General features: G+C 36.9%; 1 protein-coding gene across 2 annotated transcripts in view; it reads left to right on the top strand.

Annotated features, from left to right (window-relative positions):
• Positions 1-9,240, top strand: part of TPRG1 (tumor protein p63 regulated 1) — a 138,419-nt gene extending 129,179 nt beyond the window's left edge. For both annotated transcript variants that reach the window (XM_036017839.1, XM_028505057.2), the window contains one exon: positions 4,304-9,240. In XM_036017839.1, the coding sequence (XP_035873732.1) occupies positions 4,304-4,498 (195 nt within the window). In that variant the 3' untranslated portion in view covers positions 4,499-9,240. The remainder of the gene's footprint in view (positions 1-4,303) is intronic.
• The last annotated feature ends 14,514 nt before the right edge of the window (positions 9,241-23,754 follow it).

The following is a 23,754-nucleotide window of genomic DNA, read 5'->3' on the forward strand; positions in this document are numbered from 1 at the left end:
AATTTGATGAAGTTCCACTTGTTTATTCTTTCCTTTATGTCCCTCCTTCTAGGGGACATATTGGTGAAAATATTTTGCATGGAATGTCTGAGATTTTCCTACCTATGTTCTCCTCTGGGACTTTTATGGTGTCATGACTTATATTTAAGTCCTTCATCCACCTTGAATTTATTTTTGTGTATGGTGTAAGTTGGTATTAACTTACTCTTTTCTTTTTGCTTTTCCTCTTTTGGAAGTTGAAAAAAGAACACTTTTCTCTGATTTTCACACCCAATGAACTAAAACACTGAGTTTGCTGAAAGGAACATGTTCTTACTTCCAGAATCTCCAGGTTATGTGACTATAGTTTGTTTCATTAAGTAACACTGATATTTAGATGCTTTCTGAGGTCTCAAAGAGGCTGCTGGGACTGTAATAAGATGTACATTCTATCTGTCTTTGCCACTATACATGAAAGTCATGGAGAACAAGCAAAACCCTGCTTGTCTGTTAGGTTCTTTAACCTCAGTAAAGTAAGCCCTTTTCCCTTATTTTTTAAACTAATGTTTTTATATTATCCAGTTAAAGAAATATTACTTTAAAAAAAGTAGCAGGACAAATACCTTAGTTTATTCTGAAAAACCCACTGATATTGAAGTACTCTAGCAAACTCTATGTCATCTTATGATCAGTAACTTATTTTTTTCTTCTGATATTATCTTAAAAACAGATTGTAATGGTTCTTTTCAAAAGAACTAAGGCTCTGAAAGGGGAAGTGAAATTTCAGTGTCACACAGTTGACAAATTAGAAGTATCATTTGCATGTTTTTTTCTTCCTTTCTTTTCTCACTCATGTGTAAGGTTGGCTAGTAATAATAGATGCATTCTAAATTCTAGAGCATTTTCCCCCTTTCTAATAAGAAAACTAAGCCTAAGTGGTTTATGGAGAAGTGGTTTACGTAATGGAGAAGTGGTTTACGTAAGGGCAATTGGATATAAAATTAAAAATCCAGGATAAAACCTACATAGAAAATTAGATTTTGTTAATGGTTTCCTTTGCTGTATGAAAACATTTTGGTTTGATGTAGTCCCATTTGTTTATTTTTTTCTTTTTCTTTCATTTCCCTTGCCTGAGGAGATATATCAGAAAAAAAATATTGCTATGAGCAAGGCCCAAGATTTTACTGTCTATGTTTTCTTCTAGGATTTTTATGATTTGGGGTCTAACATTTAAGTCTTTAATCCATTTTGAGTTTATTCTTGTGTGTGGCATAAGAAGGTGGTTTAGTTTCATTTTTCTGCACATATCTGTCCAATTTTCCCAACACATTTATTGAATAAACAACTCTTACCCATTGTATGTACTTGTTTCCTCTGTCAAATATTAATTGACTATAAAGGTGTGGGTTTATTTCTAGTCTTTCTATTCTGTTCCATTGATCGATGTGTCTATTTTTATTCCAGTACCATGCTGTTTTGATTACTGTGGACTTACAGTATAGTTTGATATTAGATAGCATGATTCCTCTAACTTTGTTCTTTCTCAAGATCACTGTTGCTATGCAGGGCCTTCTGTGCTTCCATATAAATTTTTGAAATATTTTTTCTAGTTCTGTGAAATATATCATTGGTGTTTTGATAGGAATTATACTGAATCTATAGATTGCTTTGGGTAGCATGAGCATTTTAATGATCCATGAGCATGGTATGTGCTACCACTTGTGTGTATCTTCTTCAGTTTCTTCAGTGCCGTATAATTTTCTGAATATAGGTCTTTCACATCTTCAGTTAGGTTTATTCCTATGTATTGTATAGTTTTTGAAGCAATTGTGAGTGGGATTGTTTTAGGGAGAACATATTCATCAATGCATATGATAAGGGATTAATATCCAAATTTATAAAGAACTTAGAAAACTCAACACCAACACAAACAAACAATTCAATGAAAAAAATGAGCAAAGGACTTGAATAGACACTTCTCCAAAGAGGACATATACATGGCCGATAGACATATGAAAAGATGCTCAATGTTACTAATCATCAGGGAATTCCAAATTAAAACCACAATGAGATACCACCTCACGCTGGTCAGAATGACTATCATCAATAAATCAACAAACAAAAGTTGGCAAGGATGTGAAAAAAGGGAAACATTTTTGTACTGTTGGTGGGAATACAGATTGGTGCAGCTACTGTGGAAAGCATATGGGGTTACCTCAAAAAATTTAAGAAATGGAGCTACCTTATGATGCAATATTTTCATTTCTGGGAATTTGTCTGAAGAAATACAAAACACTAATTTGAAGGAATATAAGCACCCCTATGTTCATTGAAGCATTATTTACAATAGCCAAGATTTGGAAACAGCCGATGTGTCCATCAGTAGACGAGTGGATAGAACAACTAAGGTACATTTCCACAATGGAATACTACTCAGCCACAAAAAGGAGGAAAAATTTTACCCTTTGTGAAAGTATGGATGGACCTGGAGAATATTATGCTAAGTGAAATAAGCCAGTCAGAGAAAGACAAATACCATAAGATTTACTCGTATGTGGAATCTATTGAACTGAAATAACAAGCAAAGTAGAAACAAATTCATAAATAGACAGCAGACTGACAGCTCTGTGGGGAGGAATCAGGACAGGTCAAGGGAAAAAGTAAAAAAGAGAAAGGACTCATGGACATGAACAGCATGGTGATTATGGGTGTGGGCAGAGGGGTGGGTGGAGGTGGAAGAGATTGTAAGGGGATAAATAGTAATGGCAAAATACAACTAAAAAAGAAAATTAGATCATGATGAAAGACTGTAGGCTTCTCCTTCTATATTGAATCATCACTCGTATTTTGCTTCTTTGAAGCAAAATAATGGTTTCCTTTGCTGTATGAAAACATACAGCAAAGGAAACCTGATGGAGAAATGGGAAGAATAATTTATGTAGCATGTTTAATTATTTGAAATGATATTGGAATATACTCTAAGAATTTTTTTTTAGACTAGTGATCCAATTGCCCAGGATACAGATTTGGATCTCAGGGTGAGTAGGCACTATTCCAAAAGGTTTTTTTGCTTTTGTTTTTGTTTTTATTTTTTTTTTTACTCATAAAGAAAGTGGAGTGTCTTTGCATAAGTCATTTACCTATATGGGAATTAGTTGCTAGCATGGAAATGATATCTTCTTTTACAGACCTGACAGGTTTATATTGGAACAAGGTAATGAATATTAAATAACTTATTGAAAATACAAAAATAAAAGATTTCTGAATTTATTTCCTTATTTATATCTTTGTTTGAAATCCTCCCTGAATTATCCTTCTTTTAATCCAGTTGGACTAGTCTTGACCAAAGAAGGAATTTTATTTTTCACTCATTTAACTAAAAGGTTATGGTAGGCTGATCTATTCAAATACCTTTGAATAGATCAATTCAAATGCCTTTATTAAGAACTGATCTTTCTCAATGTCTTAGTTCTTTTACCTTTGTTGTATTCATTCTTAGTTAGATTCTCACTATGTGTGGCAAAAATGGCCATGAATGCTATCAGGCTTGAATTTTATCAATTTCTCAATCATGATGATTGTGTAGAGATGCCTGAACCAATCTCTGTAACCAGAGGAATGGATATCTCTGAATGATTAGATGAGTGTCATTTGCTAAAGTCAGCACCACTTAAACTTCTTGGACTAAATGGCAGAGGGTAGTTCTTCAAACGAAAATTGAAATACTCTTATTAGTAGAAGAATATCAAATAGTGGGAAGGATGCTGGGTTGGAAAGAAGAGCAGCTGTCAAGTGGGCCCTCACTAACCTTATTTCAGTCATTGAAACCCTATTAGCCCTTAAAGGATTGTCTTGAGTCACATTTTGTTATTCCTGATTCTCTAACCAGGTATCATTTCTCCCTCTTTTGTTTTCCCTTAGCATCTTGTGCTTCTTTTTACTATTTATTTTTGTGAACTTTGTATAATAATTAGAAGTTCATTTCTTAGATTATTATAGTGTCACTTCTTTGAGGGCAACATGTCTGATTCACAATAGACTGTCAGTAAATATTTATCTGATTTCTTAACGTTGGACAAAGTATCAGTAATAAAAAATAAACAAAACAAAGTAGATGTCTTTATGTATGCAATTTATTAATGGATTAATTTATTAAAAGACTAATAGAAGCAATGTTAATAATTCTGAGATATGATTCTTATTTAAGAAGTAAAAATAATTGAAGCTCCCAAGAGTGGTCAACTTTTGTAAGGACTGGTTGGGGAGGAGGTTCAACTGGACCTAATCTGTATTCACTAACTCTGTGCCCTCTTTTCCTCTTCAGTTGTCTGGGTTCATGTCTAAGCTTGTGCCAGCTATCCAGAATGCCCTCAAGAATTCAAGTGGATCTGGAAGAGCAAAGGGACCAATGGTGTTAAATGAACCCATTTTGATTGAGACCTACATGGGACTGATGTCATTCATTGGAAACCGCAACAAACTTGGCTATTCTCTTGCCCGTGGGAGTATTGGTTTTTGAGACTCTTTGATGTATAAGTACATCATCCATACACATATCATAATTGAAGATTCTAGTTTGGCCCACTGTCATTTTGGACTGAAACAATTAACTTTTTAAAATAGTATTACATTATTTTGAATACTCAGTACTTTAGGAAATCTAAAAGCTTGATTAGATTGATGAATGTATACTTTAGACCTTATATAGTGATAATCAAATTTCCCAAAACAAGAAAATAAATTCTCCTAAGCCCATTAGATAATGTTATCAAATGGGTACCTGATTATAAACTCAAGGTGGACTCTGGGTTCTTGTTACTCTGTCCTCTAAACTTAGTCATTTTTTAGGTCTTAGTCGTTGGCCCTCTGATCCTGATTTCCTGTCTCATTGGGGCCTAGCTGTCTATTATTTTAGCTACCCTTCTTATAAGAATGACTTTCAAATCCATATATGCATCCCTGACATTTCTTCAAGATTTAATTTTGCATTTGTGTCTGCTGATTATCTATATCAGTGTTCAAATGGCTTCTCACATTTAGCATCTTCAAATTCCTGGATTTTTCTGTGTCATTTTTATGGTTCCAGTTAAATTCCATGCCAAGTCCATTCCATATAGAATTTGTATTAGTCTATTTGGGCTGCTGTAACAAAATACCACAAATTGGGCAGCTTATATACAACTGAAATGTATTTATCACAGTTCTGGAGGCTGCAACTCTGAGATCAGGGTGCCAGCATGGTCAGGTAAGGGCATTCTTCTGAGGTTACAGACTTCTTATTATATCCTCACATGATAAAATGTTCTCTTGTGCTTCTTTTATAAGGGCATTAACCTCATCCATGAGGGCTCTGCTCTCATGACCTAATCACTGCCTTCGGACTCAACATTGGGCTTTAGAATTTCAACCTATGAAATTTCAGGTGGACACAAACACCCAGACCATAGCAGTACCATATCTGTATGTGGCTTAGCATTTATACCCTAATGCCCAGATGTCAAACTGTTCATTCTTCTTTCAAAATTGTTCATATTCTCCTCCCCCTTTCCATTCTCACAAGTATATTATTAGATCAACTTGGAGGATGACTCTAGCATGTCTTTTTTCTTAAAGGTCATAGCCTTTTAATTGGGATCTTCATTCCAAGGCTGGCCCTCTTCTGATCCATTCTACTCTTCGTTGTCAGATTCCTAAAGCACAATTTGATCATATCACTCCCTGCTCAAGAATTTTAATGGCTCATTTCTGTTTGCAGTTTTTTCTTCAAACACACACAGAAAAATAGCAGGCCCTTTCTTTCTAGTGGATGCCCAACATGTTAAACAGATAGAAGTAGGGCCACAATGATTGAGGGAGAAGTGGGAATGCCACCAGAGGGGCTCCCTGTAGAGTGTCTGTGGCTTCCAAAGGGTTTTGAGGTATGTCCTAACTCATTCTGTTTTCCATTGCTCTTTTTTTTTTTAATTTACTCTTTGTCTCTCCTTATGTCTAATTTTGAACAATCTGGGAGATTATCTCACCTTTTCTCAACTTTTCAAGTTTCTTGTATTTTTTTAATTTTTCAATTTTATCTTATTTTTAATTTATTTTAAAAATCAGTTTTAAATGTTGAACACCATAAACATTATTATAACAAACCGTTGGCCTGTCCCAAGACTCAACTGGGACACCTTGGTAGGCATTCAAATAAAAATGTTCAGGTAATTGTTTTTGCTTATGTGGCATCTATTTTTTGAAGTTCTACCGTTGAAAAACTTACTCAATTCCTAAGATTTGTTCTCTGATACAATCATAAACATCAATTTGATGTAGGCATTCAAAACCCAAGTCTTGAATAAACCTCATTCCATTTTGTCTTTGTTTACTTCCATTAGTATTTCCCTCCCTCTCTTTCCCCTTCCCAGCATCCACTTTCCCCGCCATGATGGCAAATATTGTTACAGTCCCCAAGGCAGAGAGCTTCTATTCAGACTGTAAAAGGAAATGTTGAAATTTTTAGCTGCCCTGTCAACAGTAGTGGAATGAAAAGTCGTTGGATTATTTTGGCAATGGTTCTAAAGTAGACATAATTGGCAAATCATTATAGCACTGTTGCCTGAAAATCCCCATTTGCCTCAAGATAGTAGCATTTGTTGGCAGCAGCCTCTGAAATGTCCAGCCCTTTCTTTTTAGTTACCATTTAAGGACCAGCCTGACAATTGACTTCTCTCTGCACATTTGTCCTCTTTGTAACTTAAACTGGACTGTTTTCAAATGACTGTCTAAATGATACATTGTAGTATCATCAATGGAATCAAATCAGAAAAGATGAGAGGAGGTAGATGTCCCTGAGTCTTGAGGTCCAGCCTATAATGATATAGAACAAGCATTTAATTGCACCAAAGCTATTTAATGTGGAAAATGCAGAGATGACACCAGAACTGTGTTCACATTTCACAAAGACTCTCCTGTGGGATATATCTTAAAATAATATATGGGGTATACAAAGTAGGATTATGATCAGAGGATGAGAGTATACAGAAATTTGGATGGTAATTCAAGATAAGAATAAACCTCTTACAGTTAGAAATGTCCAAAAAATAGAACTGCCATCTTCTTTATCTGATTTTTATGCCATTCAGGAATTCCCAGCAGAAAATCCCAGGAAGTCTCCTTTCAGAAATGGCTTAAACATCTCTACTGATAGATAACCCACTGTCTTCTAATACATCTTGGGAAGCTCTGATGATTAGAAAGTTCTCCTTCTGTTTACTTAGTCCTGTAATGCTCATCTGCCATCTCTTTTATTTGAAAACATTCTTATGCTTAAGTAGATTCAGCTTGGGTTTCCATCTCAGGATGTAGGGCGTTTGGGTACAGAGTGAGGGTTGATTGATTCTCTACCACTTACAATACACTGTGTGGGCAAGAATCACCATGCCTGACCTCTCAGTGAATAATAATGATTTGGTCTCAGCAATAATTTGGCCTCAGTGAGAGGCCAAATGCCAGTTCTCTTTGGAGGCCTAGTATTTGACTAGCCTCAAAAGCAGAAAAGAAAGGACAACTTAGAAGTTTGGCATCTTTTACAATACATTGAGGCCCATTCTCATTGTACCTTTGCCGAATTATCACTAAGGAATCCAATTTACAGAGATAGGAACCATCTAATCCAAAGCTTTCATTTCACAAAGGCCTAGAGACTAGAAGGAAATTGCTCAAAAAATGGATGGTAAATTTTTGGCAACATTGGGATTAAATTCTAAAGCTTCCAATTTCCTATTTCTGGTCTACTACTCTTCCCATTTACCTTCATTCCCATGGAAAGTCATGTCATGTAAATCAGTGTATCATAGTTGCTGGGTTAATTCTAAAATGAGAAAAAAAATAGGTCACTGTTGTTTAGAGGGAATTTCCAGAAATTGCCTGTATTTTCTTGAAGGTTAAGGTCACTGCTAGAGCTCTCTGATTTCCTCTCTAATCAAAAAGCCCAAACAGAGCTGCGGAAGCCAGCATAGCCAGCAGATATTTTGTAAGGAGGCTTAACCTCTGCCTGGCATTTTGTGGGGCAAGAGAGGGGAGGGCAAAAGTATTAAATTTAGGTTTAAAAGCTCCTCAGAAATTCTTTACACACAAGAGACCAAGTTGGAGAAAAGAAGATGATTGGTGCCAAGGGGAAGAAAGAGAGAGGCTAATACCTGTGGTTTTCAAAGGTTAACAACAACAAAAAAGCCCCAGTATTTGCACGGGGATGAATGCTTATTGGCTCTTAGCCAACAATTATACAAGGGCTTGTGCCCACATCCTGTAGCTGTGGTTTAGGGACGCTGCTCATGAGTGACTTCTTATGCTTAGAGGCAGGAAACTTTAGTCACTGATGTGTAAATTCACCTTTGGTCTGCACCTCCCTCAACGTGCTCCTTGCTCTGAAGGCAGTTAGGGGGCCAGGTCTCCTGATTTTTTTTGGAGATTCCAGTTCCTCAGAGGCTAAGGAAGTGCTCCCTTTGTGGCCTTGGGAGTAACAGTGACTCTGTCAATACTTATCTTATTCCACTTGACTGTAGCAATCCCTTGGGACAATTCTGTGGCCACAAAGAGAAATTACGATATCCTTTGCTAAACCCATTTAGCCTCAAAACCCCAGACAAAAAAAATGTGACTTGTAATTCATGTCAGAGCTGCAACCATTGTGAAATATGAGAGGCAAAGACGTGATGTTACTCCTGAGTCTAGATCTTGTGCCTGTTGAGTGATTTTATACTCAGTTATAAAAAGTTCTTCACATCTCACAGATCTCCTTTATAGTGAATTTGCAAGAAACTGCTGAAAAAGCAGGTGGTGAATCTCTGGCAATACTGGAATTAGATTCTAAAACCTCCATTTTCCTATTACTGGTCCACTGCTCTTTCCATTTACCTCTATCCCCAGGGAGACGCAAGTCATCTAAATCAGTGTATCATAGCTGCTGCGTCAGTTTGAAGAGAGAACATAACAGGCCAAGTTTAATGAACTCCTGTGTGTCCAGATATGCATGAGATATCCTGATGCTACACTACAGCTGGAACACATATTGAGATCAAGCTCTCTGAACCATCTTCTTGCTCTTGTCCTGTCCACAATGTCTTACTGCATGCGTCTCAGAAATCCCTCTTCCTTCCTTTCACCTTCTCTGCTCAGTCTTCGTGGATTCATCTAAACTAAGATTAGAAGAGATCTTAAAAATCATCTAGTTTAGCCTCCTACCTATTGCAGAAATGTGCTCCACCAAACAGCTAATGTAGACTCAGCTTCTGCAAAAACATCCAAAAGTCAAAGGCTCCCCTGCTTCTTACAGTAGCTATTTCTACTGCCAAACATCTACAGCAAAGGGAAGATTTTTCTGAATATTGCATCCAGATAGTCCTCCCTGGAAATTAATCTACATTTGATCTGAGATCTTCCTTTGAGATTATCCAGGATAAATTTCCTATTTCATATGGTTGTACTTTAAATAAAGGCAGCTAACCAGTGCTCTGCCAACAAAGTGGTTTGATTTATTTATTTATTTATTGACATGAAAACCCCAGTTACCACAGCCATTCTTCATGTGAAGGATTACCCAGAACACCCTTACTGAACTTGTTTGAGGTAGCCTTTGTCCAGTGAATATTTCTTGTAAAATATTTCATTCAATACTGGCATGGAAGTTCATATATAGGTTGTCTAGTACAAGTTAGAGTGTAGTTGTTCTTCATTTGCCAATATATTGTTAATGAAATCCAGGTTTTCTTTATCATATTATTTGTTCACATGAAGCTTATGGTTAACTTCATGCTATATATAAGATACCACTTTTTGTTTTCTTATTTTGCATTTATTACTACATTTTTGAAAAACATTAATATAGCTAAGTGGGAAACAGTAAAAACATAAAGACTATTATGGAAATGAATTACATACCATGCTTTCAGCAATTCTGTCCTTCATTCTAAGAGTCAGAGAATCACATCAATAAATATGTAAGCAATTAATAAAAATTAAATCAATAGATACATAAAATTAAAACATTTGGTATGAATTAATATAAAAATATTAGAAACATGTTGCTGCATTAGCTTACCTAGATTCTAAAAGCTCTCTTCTTTTAAATTCTTGTTTATTCTATTACAGTTATCCCAGTTTTCCCCCTTTGCCCTCCTCCTTCCATCTCACCCCCTGCTCCCACAGTCAATCCCCACATCATCGTCCATGTCCATGGATCATTCATACATGTACATATCACCTTTTTTCTAATTTAGTAATCCCACTTAAAGAACAAATCAGAACACTTTAGTTTGGATTACTTGTAGTAAATTTATATTAGCACCTAGCAATTATTGCTTTTCTTTTTGGATTTTTAAATTTATTTGTTAATTTTTTTTTTGTTAGTGTTTGCTTAATATTTTTTCCTGAGTCAGTGTCAAACTTACTCTTCCATAGTGTCTGACACCCAACATTATTTTTATTTTATTTTTTTGTCTTTAGTCTAGAGAACACTGTGGGCATGGCTTCCAAAATGGGTAGTTGAGCCAAAGCAGCAATCAGAATGGCCTGACTCACAGAGATCTTCAGTATTGGTTACTTGGTTGTTTTGTCCCTAGAGCAAAAGACTGATGGACAACCTGCTCAGATTTTACTTGCTTTTTCTAAGCATAAGTGAGCTGAAGCCTGACTTGAGTCAGAAACTGCCACTCTAGGATACCATTGTCTCTGTTGCATCCAGATTGCCCAAGCTGATGGCCTACAGAGAACCACAATAAATCTGTTCTGTTGAAAGATGTTAGGATTCTTCTCACAAATGCATCTTTCATGGCCTTGGTGAAGGCAGTGTCTCTGGAAGTTCTTAGGAGTCATAGTCAGAAGGTAGATGGGAAGGTTTTAAGTAATAAAAACACTTTAGCATCTTGGTCTCCCTAAGTTCACAGATACCTTTCTCTGGCGCTTTATATTTGTTCATTGTGCATATTTTGGGGACCACCTTTTAGTCAAGCAAACTTTTAGAGACATTCTTAGTGGCTTAAATACAATGAATCTAGAATCTTAGCCTAGTGTACTGTCATCAATAAATTTTGTCTAGTCCAACATATGATTGTTTCACGTTGAACTAAATATCCTTGGGGTCAGTTCCCATATATATTCTCTAGTATTTTATTGATATAAATGGCAAAAACCTCACAATTATTTTGGAGTATATTACATCTTCTCATGAATCACACTTTCTTAGTTACTGTAAGAAGCTGAATTTGGTTGTAAGTCTAGAAATAATACAGAATGAAAGTAAATTATTGCATGTTTAATCAGATGTTGATTGATTCCAACTGCAACTTCTGGTCCAGATGTGTTTATTTGTTTGTTTGTTGCTTGAGCAAAAGAATACATTTCCTGATTCCTGGTATGCAGTTATTGATGTGGTAAGTTTTTAAAATTATTTTTACCTATTATTAAAGGTAATCAGAGACAGTTTACTTTCATCTGTCAGGATCAGCAACAAACACACTTGGAGTTATATCAAACTTTCAAACCTATGTCATATTCTGGACAACACGGAACTTGATTACCGCTGTGCTCCACTGGTTTATTTCACTGATGATATCATGTTGATTTAACCAGGTGAACAGGAAGTAGAAAGTACTCTAACAATTGTGTGACACATGCATAGAAATATTCTCCCACCCACAATTTCTGCGGGTTTAGAGACTTTTTTAGGGTATGAAACATGTCAAGTGGCCTGAGACATGTCAAGATACACTTTCTAAGGCAGTTGGAAATTTTCTGCTCTCCTATTACTAAGAAAAAGCCACAATGCCGAATGGGGTTCTTTAGATTTTAGAGGCAGCATATACCTTACTGGGGTCTGCTATTTGAACCCATTGTCCAAGTAATCCAAAAGGTTGCTAGTTTTGAGTGAGGCACAGAGAAGAAGAATCTGGAGCAGGTTCAGGCTGTTGTGCAAACTGCTTTATCACTTGGGCTGTACACACAGCAGATCCAATGGTGCATAAAGTGTCTGTGACAGATGGAGATCCTGCATGGAACCTTTGGCCAGCTGCTGTAGATGAATCACTAAATAGACCTTAGAATTTTAAGCAAAGATATTCCATTCTCTTAGATAACATTTATTTCTTTTTGATTGCTACTGAATCCTACTAGATACATAGACTGATGGCACTTGACCATCAGTCTCCAAGTACTGAGGATAAATGCAGCCTAAGGTGCCCATACCTGTGGTTGTATGGGCAATTCTCTACAGTCAGTGGACTGAGGAAACAATTTTGAACTTGATCTTCAAGTGGTTCTGTTTGATATGCTGCCTCATCTGAAAGGGGACAGCTGTGACACCTACTCCACGGTTGTCCTGAGAAACAGTGGTGAAGGAAATTTCTCCTAGTGGGCAAAATAAATTGAATTCAATTTCTATGTCCTGCTTTAAGACAACTTTTCATATTATCAGAAAATAGATCTGAAGCAATGACAAGAACCAGTGACACACACAGCTCACAAAGCCACTATAGCTTGCTAGTGGCAGACACATGATGCCACTTGTTCCATTCTGTCTATACCGGCTGGGTTTGGTTTCACATAGTACAAGCCATTTCATTATTTTAAACACACCATGTTTAACACATGGAATTAAGTACTCACAATGTTGTTAAAAAGGCTGGAAGCACAAGTTTTAGGCTGTGACTCCAGAAGTGATTCTCTGAACAACACCACAAAATTGGCTCACCAAAGTCTTAGTTATCTCTCCCATGTACAGGAAGCTAAGCAATCAGGAAGTGGCCATCCTATCAGCAGGTACCAGGATCATACCACACCTAAGCTACAATCTAATGATCAGGAGCATCCACTACACCTACTGGCTCCAAAGCCATATTGTTTCTGCTAGATCTGCAAGAGCAAAATGAATGTGACACATTCTGCCTTCTTCCTCCTTATTTATTCTGAAGCAGGACATGGGAAGCACTTTCCATTTTTTCCTCTTAATAGTAATTGTGGTCATTTTTTGAGTGTTAAAGGTATTGGACAGTATGCTAAGGGCTTTGCATTCAGGATATCAATGAACCCACAGATACCTCTCAAGAATACATTAATGTCACAAATTCTATTGAAACAAAGAAAAGCAAAGTATAAAGAGGCTAAGAAACCTGGCTAAGATTGTGCACTTATAGGTAGAAGACTGGACTAGGTTAGAACTTAATCACATCCAGAATCTAGCTACAAAAGTATCTGAGAATTATAACAGTTTTCTCACTTCTGCAATATCAAAGGCTCCCTAGAGATTGGAACAGATGTTAAGCTGGTCATTCTACTGGATGCATAACTTGACTTATATTAAAAAGGACTATTTTCTCCCCTGATTGAGTGTAAAGTTTTGAAGGCATCCCTATTTCTCCTCCAACATAGACCTTTACACATATTAGGCAATCAATCAGAGATGGATTTTATGATCCTGGTGCTATAGTCTTTTTGGCTTCAACCCGTTTCAGTAGCACATGTTTAAGCTTCTGTGAAACCACTGTCTTTTTGTGGTCTGGTTTTACAAAGTAGCAGACCAACTTAAGCCTTCTCCCTGACTTTAGAAACAAATAGTATTTTGATTTTACCAAAAGCCTTTTTATTCCCAAGACTTTGTTGTGGTTACATCAAAACACATAGCAACATGCAGAATGTATCATAGTTACAGAAAGTGAGGAATGGCGTTTTACTGAGGTTTAAAAAAATCATAAAGAAGACTAGTTGAGTGATGCCTGGATCATCAGTCAGTGGCTTGTCAGTTTTAGAACAGAGTTCAGTTAGCAGGAGTGCAGGATGCACCTAACATCATCACAGCGTGATGACTGGCAGATACTCTGGCCAAAAGAGATGTGTCAGGAAAAAGTGATGAACTGAGTTAGCTTCAGGGAGAGTGAGCTGCAAGCAGCAGAGACACACCATCTGATGCTAGTGACTTTTCAGATGGTGGTTCCAATGGTAAAGGTAGGAATATAGGAAGTAAAAATAACTTTCACAGGAAATACAATATGTTCAGATCTGGGTAAGTTGAGTATGAAGGTGCTATGGGACATCAAATGAAAATATTCCTGTCTAATCTGAAGCTTCATGTGAAGGACTGGTTCTCAGGAGACAGGATGTTTGGCTAGAAACACAGGTCAGGGAGTCACCCCAGAAGGAGTGATAAGTAACACCTCAATTATGGATAGATTGAGAGAGGGCACATAATTTTCTTCAATAATGGGACATTCCATAATTCTATGTTGTGCAGCACAGAAGCCATTAGCCATGAAATATGGCAGGTGAAACTTAGAAACTAAAATTTTTATATTATTTGTTTTAATTAATTTAATATCATATAGTCACATGTGTCTCATGTCTATCTTACTAGACAGTAAAGATATAGAATAAAAAAAAGAGTTGGCTAAAATTAAAATCCTTACTAACAACAATATCGAATATCCAAGGTTGTCTTGATGCCATCAAAGATAAACAAGAACCTGTTTTATATAATAGTTGTTTATTTTTTCTTCCATATTTTATCAAATGGTAAAGAAAATCAAAGGATACAGAACAGGTTATGTGTGATACCAATAGCTTCCCAAATCATTTCTTTCTATTTCCAATTTAGTGGTAACTTATTATAACAGCCTTTGTTTCTGTTCTGTTGGTAGTTACCTTCATCACTCTGGAAAATATTTTACTTGTGTGTATTAATTTAACAACATCAGACATCATCCATTGACTTCTGCTTATGATAGAACCAGACTAACCTCACATACACTAAACTTCACACTTCCCTTTCTTCCATAAATGTTTATCTTCTACTTTACTGATTATATTTGTTTCTTGAATAATGTTTCACTTCTACTTTTTTATTATCTTTGGTTTTTTGCTCATCTCCCCTCTATGAAGATAAAGGTGTGGGTGACATAACCGTAGCTTTTCTCCAGCAACTCTTATTTTTTTGCCTTTTGCCAACTATGTTTTTACTTCTACATTATCTAAGCAGTAAACATTTACATGTTAAAAGTGTCTCACTTGTTTTCACTTAATAATTTTGAGAAAAGTAGTGATGGGGTTTGTGAAAGTTCTCCAGCTTTACTTTTTGGTGCAAAATAATAACTCATTGTCTATACACCTTCAAATCTATCAAATGTTTTTTTATATTTTATTTTCTTATAGGCCCATAAGTTATTGATATTCTTGTTTTGAAGATAAAGGAATCAAAATAGAAATAGAATGACTTCACCAAGGTCATGTAACTGGGAAGTGGGCAAGTTGAGAGTGAGTTAGGTTTTCTGATGACCTATCTGCTCACAAATCTGTTCTCAGTAAGGTTTCCTAACCACTCAAGTTTGCAAAAATGTCATGGGTTTGGTTTCTTGCTTCAGCTCTACAATCTATGGTTCATGTTAGAGCAGAGAACTTCAAAGCTCATGTCCTATGACCACATTTTCTTTCAAGGAACTGTAGAAATACTTTCAGGCATCTGGGTGTTTCATGAACCCAAGTTGGCAAATGTTTACCTATGGGTAAAGAATCATCTAACATTAAACTAACATTAACCAAACACCCATGTGCTAATGTCTAGATTGGGATATTTCATTTATATCATCTTATTTAATTTTCACAGCAATTCTCTAAGGAGAGAATACATTAGAGATAAAATTGAATAGTTCAAATTTTAATAATTTATCAGTTCCATTGAGGTCCCACTTCCTGTAAATGGGTTAGAATAACCAGTTCTCCAGACATATTGTGTTTCACAAGTGTGCATATTCACAAGATAAAGTAAATATGGTAAAATCAAATGAGATTAAATGGCTTTGTTGCTTGGAGAATAAGCAGTATACAAACATAACACTGATGAGTAATAGCAAAGTGTTATATAAGGCTTTGCTCCTGTTACCAGCAATGGAATTGACCCAGATGGACTGGCATTGGGGAACTGTTCCTGTGCACAAAACGAAAGATTCTGAACACCCTCCTAAACTGCTAAGTTTCAATAATGATACTGCTCCAGTGATTGTACAATAAGGATGGATTCCCAATTCACAAAATGCACCCAGAACATATCTTCTCATTCTCAGTAATCCTGTGATTAATGTAAACTCATTGAAGATCCACATTTTATGAGGCTTATATGACATGGGGCCTTTTTCAAGAAGAAAGAATCTAGTACTATAAAAACAAAATCAGACACAAAAATGAATATTTTTTGAATGACAAAGGACATCTCCACCAAACTACAAAAATTACAGTTATTACAAACCCAAAAAATACTACAAAAAATTTTAAAAATCCATAAAAGAGTTTAATACCTTTATTAACCAACTAATATAATACCCATTGTTGACTGTATATTGGCTGATCACCACTTCCTACAATAATACATTTTTAAATTATTTTCTGTATAAAGAATAGGTCATTTAATTTTTCTTTAGTTGATTGAAATGTATTTTTATAAAATTATTATTGATAGTTTAGAAAAGTTTCATTCAGCTTTACAATTTATTATCAATAATTGAAAATGTCTATCAAGTTTCTGCCACACGTGAGATAGGAGATTCAGAAGAATTTGTACAGACTATTTCCTAGCTCCGCATACTTCTCCTCTATCCCCCTGTTTCCTGTGCAGATGCCTCAGGGCCCATTTCTAGCTCCATAGAACCTAAACTTGGGCCCTGTCCTTCCTTTGAGTGTTGGTGCTAGTTGGTTGTAGACGTGTTCTTGGAACTCAGTTCTACATCAAGATAAATGATGAGTTAACTCTTCCCAAGAATGACTGGGAACTGCTTGATGATATCTTACTAAACTCCAACTAAATGATAACCTACTTCAACTTGCCCTTAGCCAGATCTCACAAATGCCCAAGGCCATTCTAACCGACAGACAGCCTGAAGGGAGGAGACAGAATGTAAAGAAACAGCATTCTTAACCAATTTCAGTTAAAATATTTTACTTTTGGAAGTTGAAAAGAAAAAAGGACCCCAGGAATACATCACTAAGGCTCTTCTCACAGCCTGGGAAAGGATCCATTAAAGGAGGTGTTTTGAAATTTAATCTTTATTAGTTCACTAGACAAATCCACCCTCACCCTAGGATTGTGGAAGGAGTAACGTATTTGGAGTGGGAGACCTTGTTTCTAGTCTTGCCTCACTTATTGATTCACTATATGGAATTTGGACAAGTTACAAAGTTGTCTCCTTTCTCTGACACTGGATTTGCATCTAACAGAGTAGCTTGCAAGAACAAAACCCATACAAATAGGGACCTCTGCCTTCACAGGCTCAGAGCACCATAACATCTGGGTCTACTTTATGGACACAGAAACGACCCTCGCCATTTTCACTCCATTTTGGAAGTGACTGCCTTTTTTTTTTTTTCAAGAATGTAGTCAGTCAGCTGTTTTCAAGAAAAAAGATGTAGTCTTTCCAGGGACTCTAGTCTGCTTTGCACCTCGGTCATTTTCCTTGTGAGTCACAACATGATTGATGAGGGACTTGTTTCTATGGTGACGACTTCTGCCCTTTCCAGCAGCTGGAGAGCTTAACCTGACCCTGACACAGCTTCTTCAGCTGGGCTGGGCATCCACTTAACCAAAGCATTCAGGGCAGGACTTGACAGCTCTGCACTTTGGGCCCTGGAAGAGATTCCAGAAGGGAGAAGGGTGGGAGCATGGTGAAACCACTCATCTGTGTTCTCATTTTTTCCACGGGTTGAGGTCTCAAGAGGTTATGTCCTAGCTAGAAAGGAACGTTAATGGCAAAGGAGTCTTGAGGGGCTCTCAAAATGATGAATGAAACATTTCTTGCTTGGGTGGGGCTGTTCAGTAAGACTTCTTACACCATTGCTTCTGACCTTCATAGAGTAACCTCTTACCTTTCCTGGTCCATTGGGCTAAGGTTGCTACATCTCAATTTCAATGAAGTCCATATCTTTTGCCCCCAGTCAGCTTTCCTCTAGCTGCCTTCCCCTTAGGTCTGTCAGCATCAGACCAAGAGCCATTTGCTTGAATGGAGAGCCATGCCTAAAAGTTAACTGACAGTCACAGCTGTGTTAGAGGATCCAGGCACAAGTACATTCTAAAATAGCGCTCAGCCACAGAGGGCATGGAAACATGCCGGGCTCAACACTGCCAGGGAATGCTGCCCCGAAGCTTTAATTTTTCACGCCTCAAACTCATTAAACCCCCAGCCTTCATTTCACACATCATGTCCCTCCAGAATTTCTGGCTTCCTTCCTTCAAACATAACACCCTCTTCTTCCTCAGGTGGCTACAACTGGTCCTTTACCAATTTGTTATTAATAATACTATTCATCTAAAATTTTCTGAATGCCAAGGCTATAGCAATAGGGAACAGAATGTCCCTGTGGAGAAAAAAATGCTTTAATCATTAGAATTATTGGATTATAGGCATGTAGAGCTGGAGGAGATCCTAGAAATCATGTAATTCAACCACTGTCATGCTACAGCTTGGGCAAAAAGAAGACCAAAGGTCACACAGTGAGTTTGGGTCATGACAAAGAAAGTGGAAACAGACTCCCTCCCCTGTAGTTATTTCTATTAAACCATTTGAAATCATTATTTTTAACAACAAATAATTTTGTGAGGATGCTAAGATAAGTTTTACAGAAGTAGGTACCTAAAACAAACACATAGCCAACTGCCTTAATCTTTCCCTTTAGTCTTAGTGTCTGGCTTAGAAGTACCAAAGAAATTATCCCCTTACACACACAGAACTTCTGATTTTTTTTTCAGTCATCCAAATCACCATGTGCAAACATCACAGTTTAATGAAATACATTAATACATACACATATTCATTCAACAAGCATCTGATTGCTTACCATGCACAGTGCCCCTTCTGGTATTGTGGGGTATTGAGATAGGAAACAGGATAAGGTTCGCTGGATTCACAGCAAAGCAAGAGCCAGACATCACTCCCCTGCCATCCCACATGTGTGAGTCTGGAATAAGGCAGATTAGGATATCTATTTTAAAAGGATAAATTACTTTTAGGAAAAGAAGATCAGAGAACGATTAAGTTAAACTAGGATGTCCATGGAAGGCTTTTATGGAAGTGATATTTGAACTGGTTTTAGAGGATGGGTAAGAATTTTACATGGACACAACTTTAGGGGAGCAATGATCTAAGTCAGCATTTTCAATCTTTTTTACCTCATGGCACATATAAACCAATTACTAAAATTCTGCAGCACACCAACAAATATATACTTTTTGACAGTCTGACAAAAAATAGGTATGCTTTTGATTCATTCACTCCTAACTGCTACTATTGTGTTAGTTCTCGCCATTTTTTGGTCCGACAGTCTAAGGGAAAAGAGGTCAGTGCTCTTGACTCGTCAGGTATTGCATGTTTTAAAAATTCTTACAGCACACCAGTGTGCCTCCTGCAGCACACTGTTTGAAAAATCACTGACCTAAGTGGAAGAAACAGTGTGGGCAAAGCACAGAGAGAGTAAGAGCATTGAAGTGTTGGCCTCAATTTGTGGCCAGTGCATACTGTACCCCATGGGAAGGAGGCGGAAGCTCAAAGCTCTACTCAGAAAGAGGGAATTCTCAAAGAGTTATACTTAAGTTGTTACGTGCCAGTTCCCATATCTGGAAAAACAAAACAAAACAAAACACTACAAAGGTAGGATTTTTATGTTTTGAGAATTCCTCATTTTAGCTATTTAGACAAAGAAGTCTCAAGATCTTTCAGCTTGCCTAGGTTCAAATCCTTACTTTGCACTGTCTGACTCTGAGATGTTGGCAGCAAAGCTAATCCTTGCTGAGCTTCTGTTTTCTTGTCTACATACCTCAGCTGGGTTGTGTGTGAGAATTACAAAAATATAAAACCTTACACTTACTCAGTCTCATACTGGGCACATATTAATACTTAAATTCTTTCTTTGACCTCAGCCTCCCAAGGGGACAGAAACAGGTATGGCAACCTAACTGAGGGGATCATCTCTTTAGGCTGAGATTTAGTTGTTGACAAACAGAAGAGTCAGTACAGTTATATGTAGGGTGATCAACTCTTCTAGTTTGTCCAGGGTCAAAGGTTTACTCAGGTCATGAAACTTTCAGTGCTAAAACTGAGACAGTCCCAGGCTAATCAGGGTGATTTGTCCTCCTATTCTTGTTGGTTCAGAGTGAGGTTCTACAGCCACATCAGCTAGTTTCAAATCTTCGTTTGCCACACCATGTGCATAATCTTGAGCAACTCACACAACACTCTGTGCTTCAGTTTCCTCATCCGGAAAATGAAGAATAAATACTAATGCTTACCTCATAAAGTTGCTATGAAGGTTAAATACATCAATATATAATGTTAGCAATTATTAGTAGTAGAAGATACCAAACTCTGTCTTTTACCACCCAACTCTAAATTCCTTAGATAATTAGTTAAACATAGCTTGTTAAAAGGAATCAAATTAATTTCTCCTTGTGTACTTACACACTCTCTATCTTCAGAAAAGAAGATGTGGAATGAGACTCTTCTCTAGATGTCTCTGGCATTGTGGTCTTGCCTTGTCCTCACATCTGTTGCACTGTGTAGTTTCATCTTTTGCACCACCGGGTGCCATAGAAAATTAAGAAGGGAGTTGGGGTGAAGGATGTGGCTTATTTCACATGTCTTTTCCACCTCCTCTGCAGGGGGCAGTGTGGTAAGATGGGAAGAGCACAGGGCTGGGAGTCAGAACACTAGGCTCCATCACAAGTTTGACCTTGGCCATGGCCTTCCCCTCTCTTGGAATCTCAGTTTCCTAATCCTTTAAATGAGGGGTTTGGATGGCATGATCCCCAAGATCCTTCTAGTCTGAGTGGAAACATAGAACAGACAGTTTCTTTTTTCATATTCTTTTCTCTCCAGCTCAGGAAATGGAGACTGGAGAAGCAGAGAGCAGTTTTCTTGCATCTCCCAAAATTTCTCCCAAACCTTAGGAGCAGAATTCTGAAGCCTCCCACAAAAGCTAGTGTAGCTCTGCCCCCCCTAATTATGGCCCATTAAGGCCTCAGATCCCTCCTGTCTGCAAAATGTGCTATTTAACATTCTCTCTGGCTGTGCCTCCGCCAAGGACGCAAGCCACTGCACTCACTTCTGTTGATGTTTATGTTGAGAAAGTAGATAATCCTCACTGCAGTGACAAGTTGATTGAAGCAAGTAAAAACCGAATAGGGTTTAGAATTCTAATTGCTGACAGATTCATAATGGTGTGTGAGCTTGGTGTCTGCCTGGCTGCCCTGCTGTTCAGAACAAAGTGTGAAGTTAAAGCATATATTGTTTCTGGTATGAGATTTCCTGACTCCAGAATTGTTTCTTTCTGAATGGAAGTATAGGGGAGAAATGTGACTTTCTAAATATGATAATGAAAAACACCCACAGCACTTAACATAGGAGAAAAAAGACAATTAGGTGGGATTTCTTAGTGAAAAGATAATGTGGAGACGGGTGTAGGAGAGAGGCCATCTGGGTTCTCGTTGAATGTGGACACTATATCCATTGAGGCAAGTTACTTAACCTCCCTGACCTGTCTGTTAAATGGGTGTGTTAGATCAAAACTATGTACAATTTTTGCCTTATAGTAATTTTCTACTGAGTATTTCTAGAAAGAACAATATACAATCAGATGAAATCCAAATTGTTTTGATTAAAGGGTCCCTAACCCCTGACACTAACAGAAGTTATATATCATCTATTGATATCTATATGCACATATGAAATTATACAGAACGTATCACAAGGATTCACAAACACATTTCTAATACTGGCTGCCCTTGGGTTGATGAGGATGGAAGGGAGACTAAGGTTTGGGGAAAGTGTATTACACCTATATCTGTGTAGTTTTATTTCTTATATAAAATGTTTGAAGTAAATATGACAAAATATGAACAGTTATCACTTATAGATGGTGGGAAACACAGGTGTTATAGTAAAGTACTTTTTGTGCTTCTTCTATTTAAATTAAAAATAAAGTTGACTAAATATCTGTTGCCTCTTCAAATTCTAACATTCTGTGATTTTTGTAAGATAACTTCTTGAACCTCATTTTTCTCATTCATAAGATAAGAAAGTAGGTTTAGGTGATCTCTGAAATCCTTTGAATCCTTAAACTCTGTTTCTGATAATAAAATAATAATAGGATAGTTAATTGACAGAGCAGACAGATCTATCATTTTAAGCCAGTGCCTTGGAAGACCATATTGGGACCCCCCTGAAAAGAAATGTGATGATATTGTCTTCTTCCAGATTTCCAGTAATCCTTCATAGATATATATAGTCTTCAAATGCTAATTTTTAAATTTGATGTGAGATTCACCTCCACCACTTTTCTGCCTTCACAGAAATTACCACTATGATTAAGAGGAAAGTGGTGATTAATTGAGAGGAAGAATGGACTCCTGGAATGAAGTATGATTTGGGAATTAGAAGATCCAGGATTTTAGTTCCATCTGTGCTACTCTGTATCTGGATGACTTCGGATAATTTACTCTAACCTGTTATGGTCCTGGGTTCTTCATTTGTAAAGTGAATGAGTAGAGACAGGTGATCTTTAAAATATCTTATGTAAAAAAGAAAAAAATAGTAAATGTTTACTTGATAATAAAACGACTGGGGAAAAAGATCAGAGACAAATAGCAAGAGATCAAGAAGGTCATAGGTAAACCTCAGAGTGATTATAGTGATTAGACCAGCTGTGGCTAGTCTTTAGGTCATCTGGAAGCCAAGGATACTACAGTTTTATTTTAAGATGACTCATTCTTTCAGTCTATTCTGTCTGGGTTCTTATACCACCTTCTCTTTAGTATGTGCCCTATACACTGCTTTGGTCTCCTGCTGTCCTCAGTCCCCATATTCCTGTATCCTGAGCATGTTTTTTCTTGATATTCTGATTGTTCTCCAAGACATTTATTTATTTACTTACTTATTTATTTATCTCATAGCACATGGTCTTTGTCTGTCTTTTTCATCACTTTGTTTTCGGGTGTATTTCTCAAATGTGCACTTTGAGTAAATTCATAAAACTTTGGTGCTGAAAATCCTTTGAATTGGATAACTTCAGTTTTATTATAGATAATGATTTTACTCAATCCATCAATTGTTATTATTGGCTGGAGTTTAAAATGATGTGCCTGCACTTAAAACAAAATATGGAATTTTTCTTTTCAGAAATAAACTCTAAGTCTGTACTACAGTTGTTATATTATTTTGTCTTTTCATATCCTACTCTCACATCAATCTGACTTCTTAAGAACCCTCTTTTGAATTTATATTAGTCTCTCCCCAGTAAGATGGTGAGAAGCTTCAGGCATGTTATGAGCTAATAAATTGACAGTTTCTAGATTAAAGCAAATGCAGAGACAATGATTAAAGAGCTTCTACACTAGTAAAGCAAATAATAAGCACTCAGAGATTGTCCTTGGATAAAGGATCCCTGTGGGCATATTTCAAAGTCCATTCAGTGGCCAGAGTTTAGAGAGTTCTTCCAGAAGAAGAACATACCATAAATCACTCGCTCTTCAGAGTTTTTTTTTTCCTAAGGAGACTGAGACTAAAGCCACAACTCAAGCTTGCCAAGACTTTAAACTTTTGGTTCCAGGAAGTCTAAGAATTCTGAAGCTGAGACCATTGAGTTATGTTTCCACTATCAAAAGCCAAATGGACATTGATACTCCCTTGCCAACATGAGGGCCCCAAAACGGGACCCAAAATGGGATGGTTCTCTACCATTCTCTAGATGATTTTCACCAACCATGACTTCCATTCTATA

Source organism: Phyllostomus discolor, chromosome 2, assembly GCF_004126475.2.
Source record: "Phyllostomus discolor isolate MPI-MPIP mPhyDis1 chromosome 2, mPhyDis1.pri.v3, whole genome shotgun sequence".
NCBI classification, from domain to species: domain Eukaryota; kingdom Metazoa; phylum Chordata; class Mammalia; order Chiroptera; family Phyllostomidae; genus Phyllostomus; species Phyllostomus discolor.